Source organism: Pleurodeles waltl, chromosome 2_2, assembly GCF_031143425.1.
Source record: "Pleurodeles waltl isolate 20211129_DDA chromosome 2_2, aPleWal1.hap1.20221129, whole genome shotgun sequence".
NCBI lineage: Eukaryota > Metazoa > Chordata > Amphibia > Caudata > Salamandridae > Pleurodeles > Pleurodeles waltl.
The window spans coordinates 868090619-868101365 of record NC_090439.1 but is presented as its reverse complement, the minus strand read 5'-3'; the positions used below and the strand labels follow the sequence as shown (position 1 = coordinate 868101365).

The window sequence follows — 10747 nt, the reverse complement described above, 5'->3', positions numbered from 1 at the left end:
GGGCTCGCCGAGCAGACAGCTCTGAAGTTCCCCAACCTTCACCAGAGCCTCTCAGCCTCGCTCCGTTCGGGCTCCACGGTTTTGCAGTGTCCTCCACAGCACTCCTGCTCTGTGATTGCGATTTGCCCCCAGGGCTGGGTGTAGATTTAACAGGATTATTTGCAGGCCCCTCCGGAGCTCCTAACTTATGCGTGCGCCATCTTCGATCACGCGGCCACGCCCCCTCCCAGCTCAGTGTTCTTGCATAGGTTTATGTTATCCTCACAAGGAGTGTTAACTAGCAGATATATCTCGCGAGAACGGTGGCACACCTGCTAAGTCATGGTTTGTATTTCTGTTTCACTGGTGCAAAACTGAAGGATGCTACTAATATCAAGAGTGGCTTGTATACCGAACGTTAGAAGAGGCCACCTCCCTGAGGCACAATATTATGTTCAAAGGAGTCGCAGGCTGCTGGTGCTGTAGGCTCTTCGTGCACAACACCTTGAAGCGGGCTCTGCTGAGTAGCGACTTGGGTGTATGAAGCACATAACACAGACATGCGTGTGTGAGGCAACATGAGAGAGACCTGGGAGTGTGAAGCACATAGGAGATATGTGGGTGTGTTAAAGATATAACAAAGACATGGGTGTGTGAAGGACACAACAAAGATATGGGTGTGTGAAGGACATAACAAAGATATGGGTGTGTGAAATACATAAATACTTGGGAGTGTGAAAAACACAATAAAGACATGGGTGCATGAAGGACGTAACACCGACTTGAGTGCGTGAAGGGAATAACAAAGCCATGGGTGTGTGAAGGACATAACAAAGACATGTCACGTGAAGGACATAGCAAAACATGCGTGTGTGAAGCACATAACAAAGACTTCTTACAGTTAGATTAGGAATACCGGAGTTTTGTCGCAAATTAAACTTTTGATAGGTGTTAGAGCTAAATGCAGCTAGGTGTTTAGACCACTGCACAATAACTTGACGGACCAACCATATTCAAATCAGTCTGACCCCACTGCACAAGGTGAAGTTCAGTGCTTAACTGTCATGTCACAACTTTCCATCATAATATTATGAAAAATATTAGCAACTGCGTAGTAGGCGGAGCTTGAGAAAATCTTCAAAGGGTCAAGGTAGCGTTACTAGAGTGATTAATAATGCAGTGTGCTTATAGAGCACTGTGGAAATGAATCTGGAACTTTCTAGGTAACTTGTATAAAAGACAAAACATGAATGTGAGCGATGCATGCAGAAAAATACAATTAAAATTTTATATTCAAACTCCATTTTATTTTAGTGGAATGGTTATGATGTAGCATGATGTACACAAAACAACTGTTTTGTAAATTTATCTTTAAAATTTGAAAAAAAGGTGCATTCAAACCTATGAAGTGAAAGTGCTTCAAGATGTACAATGCAAAACAGTGCAACTATCAATTATAGGTTGTTGGACACTCTTCTCCAAGAACTAATCAATGTAGTTAAATAAATAATTAAAATATAAGCACTCTTTTTATTTCAAACAAAACCTGCTAGCTTAATGTGATACAGCAAAGAGCCCCCCTGAAAACAAATGTGCTCCTCCAGCCATTAATCCACCAGACTCGCTGCGCAGAAGTCGTGATTTGTTGCTACACAGTTTGTCCCAGTGCGTCCCACCAATCAGTGAGCCCAGCATCTGTGCTGTGCCACGCGCTGCGCTCCTGGGTGGTCATAGATTGGGGCACTTTTTCCCTATCATTAAGGAAACATATGACCTGGAAATTTTGAAATACATCTTTTTAGGAGAGGAAACGATTTTCTTTATAAGGACATTCTATGAAAGTGTTACACATTATTGCTTCAATGAGTGAACTTCAAATATATTATTGTGTGTTATCAATCCCTTAAGCTGAGATGTAGGGTGGTGGAGGGTCCTTCACAGCTCCAGTCATGGAATCATCATAGGCGGGCAGCAGCACCTACACAGATATCAGAAACAAAAGATGTGGTTATAAAATTGTAGAAGCCGTGGTGTGAAAGTCAACATCTTCCAAAACAATGGTATAAAAGTTAGAATAGCTAATTATTTAATGAAGGGTATTACTTTACTTATGGCTACATTGGCAAACAAGCACTCTTGGTCAACAGGGCCTGGTTTTTCATAGTGCACACATATGGTAACACACATGACACAGGCACCCATACACACACTGAACACACATACAAAGGACAGCACAGACATACAGCTGCACACACAAATGTTTTGAAGGACGGATCAGTGAATGTATGGTTGTAGGGGAGAGGATGAAGGAATGTGTGGGTGGTTGTATTAATGTATGAATGTGGGTATATTAATGAATGCACTCATGTATGTGTGTGGGTGGGTGAGCGTGAGCAGGTGGCTGGAGGGCCGAAGTGAGTGAAATACATGGGTGGCTGCATGTAGGTGGATGTATAGGTTCATGCATAGTTTAGATTATTGGTCTCCAATAGGTAGCTGGGGAGCTACTAGTAGCTCGCAAGTACCCTGGAAGCAGCTCTCTGAATTGAAGCCCAGTGCAGTATGTAATCTAGAACATCTAGCCATTTTGAAGAAGGCAGCACTACACATTTTCTTATTCCTGGAGTAGCTGCCAGGCATACCAGGCCACAAACTTACACACAAAAACCCTGTGATACCCCCAAAATGGCTACCTTTCTCCATGCTCAATTTACCAAAGTCACATAGATTGGTCACATTGCGAACTTCACTCTATCGATCATATTATGCCTGGGAAAACTGGGCCAGTAAAGAACTGCTAACAATAACCAGAGTTATAGTGTGTGGGCTGTTGGAGACAGAATAGAGGTATGTGATAAATATGAGTTAGCAGCCTTGTTGTCATGGAATATATTACAAACTACACAGGGTGACCCAGTAAAGAACCTGAAGGATCTGGGTTAATCATATTACCAAACAACATTGATCCATCTGGGAACAATTAACTTAATTACTCATCTAATAACAAATTACACAAAAATTACACAAAATTACAAAAAATTGCAGCATAGATAAAAAAAACATTCAGAATTCCTCCTTTATTATATATGCACAATTATTTTCCAACAGCCCGCACACGCTCACATCCCCGGACTTCAACCGGTCTCTTGCAGTCTGAGGGGGTGAGAAGCGTTGCCTGCTCCTCTGTGGTGTGTTCTGGGAATGAACAAGGGGGGGTGCCACTTTGCATCAAGCTCTGCTTTTGGCTAGGGGCTCTCTTTTGGTGGGTGGCTGCAAGGGAATGGAATCCGAGTCCTGTTACAGGGGAGCATCCTCTGCTCTCCCATTGTGCTGCAATGGTCAGAAGTGGGCTGGCTGTGCTCCTGCCCTCAGCTTCTGTCCCTGAAGCAGGTTCGCCCTGAGCACACCCAGGGCTTGAAATACAGGGTCTGGATTTTGTAGACTCGGGATTACCAGACCTGGAGACACGAGGCCACTCATAATGATGGGAGGTGAAAATCAATCAGGAGTTACCACACCAAGTGGAATATCACCACTCATAATGAAAGCTAAATAAAACTGTATGTGCCTTTGCAATTCTTTGTGTGTTTAGTATTAGGGGTATTGTTTTTAAGCGATAAAGACAGAGCTAAACAATAACAGACCTTGACTACTGGAATGTGACGGTCACATAGGTATTTTTGTGGTTTCAGGGTGTACGCTGGTGAAAGAGGGTACTAGTGGTGGCCAAAGGTTCGCATATTGGCTTCTGCATATTCAGCATTGGATTAGCTTCATCTGCCTATGTTTGAATGTTTCCAAGACAGGTCAAGCTCATACCTAGATCACTCATCATTGCTGATTTCTCCTTCATACCACAAAAGAACACAGAAATGAGCAAATAACGGCCAGATTTACAAGGCCCTTGCGCCACCCGAGTGTCACTTTTAGTAACGTTCTAGTGGCATTATTCACTGCACCATATCCGCTTTTTGTGGCTTAATGCCTCCTTGCAAATATGGGCCCCTCTGCTGCAGTTTTCTGTGACAGATGGGTGTGCAATAGGTGTTGCTGTGGATGTTCCACCGCAACATCCATTGCTTTTGATGATGCCCCAGATTTACAAGAAAATATAAATCTGTGGCAGACCCAGGGGTGGCGTGAGCATGGTGCAACAAGGAGGAATTATTTTATTCCTGCTCGTTTTTTGTTTTTTCCATGTCTGCTTACACATAGAAGGAGCAAATAGCCATGAATGAATGATTATGTGCAGGAAGGTGTCCCTTTGTGCATCGGTGTGTGCTGCATTCTGCAGCACAAATAGAAGTGACAAATCACCATTATTGATTGTTTATGTGCAAGAGGGGACACCTTCCTGCACATAAACAATCAATCCCCTCAACGCAGACTCCCTTGCACTACGGTGCAAGGATGCCTGCGTTGGCGCCGGCTGCTAAATTCAGCACCAGCGCAGGGGGAAACACACAGGTGCACTGTAATTTTGTAAATTCAGCGCATCCCTGGGTTTCAAAAGTGGCATGGCGCTGCAAATTTTGTTGCAGCGCCACACTGTGCCACTTTTTTGTAAATCTGGGCCTAGTTTCGCCTATTGCTATCTGGAGATCCTCCTCACCCTATTATTCTCCCTGCAGTATCCCAGCCTCAGACTTGAATTTTGTGAATTTCAGAAGGGCACAAAAGACGCATGTGTTCTGCTAACAAATACATCTTAGAATTATAAACTTGTTTGCATTTGGTTCTCCCTTTCAGCTTTTCTGTTGTCCTCTTCCCTTCCCTCTCCTTAGCATTCTTGGTTTTATGGTTTCTTGTATGCCATTACAAAAGAACTAAAATTAACCACCATGTTAGAGTTTCCTGGACTGATTCTGCACTCACAACAGAAAGGAGCTATCTTGTTAATTTGAAACAAATATTAAAATGAGTGCAAGGGTATTAAAAAGAAGATAACTGTCCAGAAATACTTAACTTTTTCTATTATCACTATTTTTTCAAAAATGGCTGAGCGGATTTATACCAAATTACTGCACACACACTTTGTGAGTGTAGTTCTAACATTGAGATGTGGGTGAAATAATTTTTTGGGAATGATTTTTGTGGATTTGTCAAATGGTACTAAATTTATTAAGGAAAGACAAAATACTCTTCTTATATAAACTTTAACCAAATTTTAAATACACAGCAGTGACCGCCACAGTGTACTACATAAACCTAACATTTTGATTTACCGGAGCCCCCTGCTCATTTTCCAGCTCTATCGCAATGAGGGCCTAGGTATGACTATTTTTTTGATAAACAGATTTTATTGCTTTTAAACCACAACGAGTGGCAATGATGCACAACTGATACATATATCACATCCCCAAAGAAAAGGCTGCAACGGTGCAAACCATCAACTCTCTCAAGACAGCAAAGTTATAACAGATATTAGCCATAATTCCATCCCCATTATGCACTCAAACAACCTGACCCAACCACTTACCCCAAACCCACTCATGTTTATGAGGACATCCTCTGGCCTCGAAGACCACTCCCACCTGCTGCACACACCAATCTACCCCTCATCCCCATCTCAACAAGATAGAGGGAGCAAGGGCATCCAACATGCAGCAATGTCTCGTTTAGCCACTAAGAGGGCTGTGCCCAGGAACAATCACTTGGCCCTCGTGCCCCCACAGCCTTCAATGACCCCAAGCATAATCAAAACGGGAGAAAGAGAGTCTCGGATCACTGTGTTCCAATAGTTTGTCACTACAGAACAGGACCATACCATGTGGTAAAAATCTGCCGGCTGAAACCTATATTGGGGGCAGAAGAGCTCAGGGCGGGGGCCCACCGAGTACATTCAGATCTAACAGAGAGGTAGGAAAAATAGAGATCATAGGTTTGCAACAGCCTCAGTCGAGAGGAAATAGAAATTTCCTGAGGGGCCATCAGGGCGTTTTGCCAATCCTCATCATCCCTGGGACCTATCCAATACTCCCACCAGGATTGGAAATGTTGCAGAGTGTTGGCTGAGTTGTTTATCAGAGTAGGATAGCTCTGTGAGATTCCTCCATATCAAAAGTTCCCCATAAGAAGTTTGGCTTCCAGATGGCTAAATTTTGGTACATGGCGAATATAAGTGTAGAGAGCATGCCAAATTTGAAGCTATTTATAAAATTGGGTAGTTGCAAGGGTGCATGCTTCTTGAAGGTCCTAAAAGGAGTGTATATGGGTCCTGGACCAGACATCCCCCAGCTTTGTGATGCCAATAAGATCCCATTCCTTAAAACCTTGTACTGTAGTGTTGCCACTAACTTCAACCAGGTGCCATGCCAAAGAGGGGTCTGTTATGTCAATTTGGCATACTGCTGCACATGCCAAAGCGCTGCCTGCCAGACTAAAAACACCACTCTAGTTACCTGAGGAATGGAGTTGGGGATGGGATCAGGGAGCCATCATGGCCTGTAAGCGTGGAAACCCCAGTAGCAACAATTCTAGTCTGTAAGTAGGGTCGGACCACCCCCCACTAAACCAGTCATGAATAACAAGAATGTGGGAAGCCAAGTAGTAAAGATAAAGATTGGTAATTCAAAGGCCCCCATCATAGGGACCTTGCTGACTGTACGGACGGCAAGACAAGGTCAGAACCCATGCCACAGAAAAGTTCTCGCAGCATCCTTTAGATTGTAAAATCATGACTGGGGCAGGTGGAGTGGTAAGTTCTGGAAGATCTATAGGAACCGTGGGAAAATCATCATCTTGTATAGAGCGATTCGCCCCATAACATTCAAGGAAAGGGATTGCCATCTAGTGAGATCAGCTTTGGCCTTATTGACTACATACTGGGGCCCTCATTATGAACATGGGCGGGCCGAACCGCCATATAATAAACATGGTGACGGCCGCCAGCGGCAGCCGTCACCCACTGCCAGGCTCCCGCCGTCAGGCAGCCTGACGGCGGGATGAAACACCATCCGCCAGGGTAGCGGCGCTACCCTGCAGATAATGTTTCATTTTCCGCCAGCCTTTTCCTGGCGGGATATCCTGCCAAGAAAAGGCTGGCGGAGGGGGTGCCCCGGGGCACCCCTGGTGGCCCCTGCCCTGCCCATGCATTTTGCATGGGCAGTGCAGGGGCCCCGGTGCAGAGCCCCGTTGCGCAGGTCACTGCCTGATTTTCGTGCAGTGATCTGCGCGAAGGGTGCAACTGCACCTGCCGCACAGAGGAATTGATGGCGGCTTCATGTGGAGCCGCCGTCAATGTCCCAGCCGAGCCTTTCTGCCCGCCGGCTCACAGAAAAGTTCATAATGTGGCCGGTGGGTTCCGGAGTCGCTGGCGGTCAGTGTTTTGACCGCCAGCACGAGCACGGCAGTTGTTTCCACCGTGTTCATAATGACCGCCTGGATGTTAAGAGTCCAGGTGAGTTTGGGGTGCAGAGTGACCCAGATGCCCAAATATCTGAAGCTGAGCCGACGAATGGGAATATTTGTCTGTCAGTCAAATCAGTCCCTAGATGGGGCTGAGGGAACCAGTAGTGATTTAGAAGGGCGTTCATCCTAAGGCCCGAGGCTGCTTCAAAGCATTTCAGCAGTTGGAGACACCAGGGACCACTTATCCCAGGGTTTGCAAGATATAGGAAGACATCATATGCATATAAAGCTAAGCACTCCTCCTGGCCTTTTTCCCAGGTCCATCCCCTGAACTGGCCGTCTGTGTGGACTAGGCGGGCCAGTGGTTCAAATGCCAATGCAAAGAGGAGTGGGGATATGGGACAGCCTTGCCTAGTCCATCGTCTTACGGGAGAAGGTGCAGAAAGGACCCGATTAATCTGGACCCGAGCCATTGGGTTGGAATAAAGGGTATATACCATGCCGTGAAATCTAGGTCCGAAGCCTGCCCAGGTTAGCACTGAGGACATGTTTAAGGCGATTAGCCAGAATGGTGTCCAAAATAGTTACCTCTGCGTTGAGGAGTGAAATTGAGCGGTAGTCCACACATGACATGGGAAGGGTTGTGTTATAGTAATTATTACTATAGTGGCCAGGTCCAATTCCAGGAGAAATATGCATTTGTGGCACACCCCTTTATACAAAGATGGGGTGTTAGTATTTCACAAAACGTGGTATAGTACTACATCGGGTAGCCATCTGGACCGGGAGTCTTTTCAGAATCCAGATCCGATAGCGTCTCACCAACCTCTTCAGCTGTGACGGGGTCATCGAGCATGCAGGATTTAGAAGGAGACCATCTAGGAACAGTGACCGCATCAAGAGAGTAGCCTTAAGAAACCATGCCCCCGCCTACAGGTGCTGCATATAGTCATCTATAGTAGTGGGCAAACGTCGTCAGCGGTTTTAGGTATGATCCTATTCACCTGCTGATGAGAGGCCAATCAAAACAACAACTTCCCATTTTTGTCCCCGCAGCCTAAACCCTGTCTGTTGTGGGCCACCAAAGATGTTAGGCGGCTTCCTAGGAGTGCAGATGGATTTGTTCACGGTGGAGACCTAAATGACAGGAGATGTCCTCATGGTGATCCGACCCAAGGCATTGTTTCAATCAAAGGGCACACACTTCTAGTTGAGCAACGTGGGAAGAGCTCCTGGGCCCTAATATGCCCCCTGGCAAAGCCCCATATAGTTTCCTTGCTGGCAGGCCACAGGGTGCTAACTTTCACCATTGTCCCCTCGTTAATATGGAACTAGACGAAGTTTCTGTATACAAGGATTGAGCAAACATTTTGTCTTGGATATACCAGGTGTTAAGTTGCCACATGGGTCGTTGGTCAGCCTTGAGTAGTCCCAGATGAAGAAGTAGAGCAGAGTGATTCGAGAGCCCACGAGGTAAAATCTGAATGTGTGCAATCAGAGGCAAGTAAAAAGATTGAGTCTATCCGTGAATGAGTGTGGTGTGCCGCTGAAGTATGTGTAAACTGGCAGAGCCTTGGGTGCCATGCACTCCAGGCATCGCAGAAGCCAAGAGTAGAAATCCAGTCCTTAAGGCAGCGTGTCCCTGTCTGCTTAGGGTTTATGGGGGACCCAGATGTATCAAACTCTGGATCAGACACAACATTGAATTCCCCCTCCTATTATTATACTGCCCTGTGGGAGTTTCAAGAGGAGTTTAGAGAGGTCACGAAGACAAGTGTTAAGGGATGCGGGTGGAGCATATACGCTTACCAAAATTGCCACCTGTCCCTCCAACATTCTCTGCGGGTCGCACGTTTTTTGAGAGAAGGTAAAGGAGTGCTGCAACAGGATAGCAACTCCATGAGACCCACGAAGGTACTCTGTGTGAAAGACCCTGTCACCCCTTTGCGTGCCAGAAAGGGGCAGTCTCCTCAAGTAGCAATACTTTGAGGAGGTGGCGGTGGGCGAAGGTAAGATCTGTGGCTCACTTCACACTGTCCAGGAGACCGGTTACCATTCCAAAACAATATTCGAATGGTCATGGTTATGAGAGTGAGTGTAATCATACAGGGTGGCCAGCATACTGGGGAGACCTGAAAAGGTTCAGTAACTGGATGTGAGAAGTCACGACTCTACAAGCGCAGTCATGGCTAGTATGGAAATGCATGTCAAGACCTAGAAAGGAAATGGAAACAAATATGCAGTGTAAAAAACAGGATGGAGAGAACAATAAACTGCCAATAAATCCCCACCCCCCCCCCCCAAATCCCAGCACTCCCCCCACTTCTACCCCAGAAGCATCTATCACCCTAAAAAGATGGTTCATTAGGAAAAACAATGTATACAACAGTGTAGAAACTTCTAAAGGCAGAACCCCTTCATAATAGAGGATAACACAATAATGCTCTAGCCACCACTTTGTTGGGTTAGAGTGACTATCAGAGGAACACATGAAATACTATGTGAGTGTATGAACAGATACGTCTAAGAAGCAAACAAGGCTGTTCACAGAGCCTGGCATCTTACAGCTGCTGGGTACCCAGTTCAAGTTGAACCGTGGGACTGCAAGAGAGGTCGGTATCTGTGTGAGAAGCAGCCTGTGTAGAAGACAATGTTTTTTTTTAAATATATATATATATATATATATATATAGATCCAGCTCCCCCTCCTCCCCATCTGAGGCGAGGTTCGAAGCAGGCTGAGATGATGGCAGCAGCCAAGACTGGAGCGACGGCGAGGATGATTCAGATCGAACAGGCCTCCACTTTCTCTGAAATCGGGTGCATCTTCTGCAAGGCTTAGGCAACCACAGTGTTTTGGTGGGTCTTCAGAGTCCATTCAGTGTGACGACAAAGCCGCAGCATGGCAGTGAAGCAAATGATCCTCGGTTAGTCATTGCCATGCAGACTCTGGGTTGTCGAAGAAGAATGATTTGTTAGCAGGAATGACACTGAGTCGAGCTGGAAACAGTAGGTGGTACTTGAGCCCCATGGCCCAGAGCTTCTGTTTGACCTCTGTGTATGAGAGTTGCAGCTGCTGCACCTCACGTGTGTAGTCGGGAAAGAGGAGGATTTTGGAATCCCTGCATCAAAGATCCAGGTGCATTCTTGCCTCTCTGAAGATAGCATCCCTGTCTCTATAATTAAGGATGCAAGCAATTATTGGTCTAGGAGAGGCTCCGGGTTAGGATTTGGGGGTTAGCACTTGGTGCACCCTCTCAATTGCTAAACAGGAAGACAAATGCTCAGAGGTCATCCAGGACTCAATCCAGTGTTCCACGTAATCAGCCAACTGCTGGGGTTCAGTGCCTTCTGTGCCCTCAGTAACTCTGATTAAGCACACAATGTTCCATCAGGATCGGTTTTCTGCATCCTCAGCA

General features: G+C 45.9%; 1 protein-coding gene across 1 annotated transcript in view; it reads right to left on the bottom strand.

Annotated features, from left to right (window-relative positions):
• Positions 1-1264: 1264 nt before the first annotated feature.
• Positions 1265-10747, bottom strand: part of LAPTM4B (lysosomal protein transmembrane 4 beta) — a 585847-nt gene continuing 576364 nt past the window's right edge. The window contains exon 7 of the mRNA XM_069220520.1: positions 1265-1957. Coding sequence (XP_069076621.1) covers positions 1883-1957 — 75 coding nt within the window. The 3' untranslated portion in view covers positions 1265-1882. The remainder of the gene's footprint in view (positions 1958-10747) is intronic.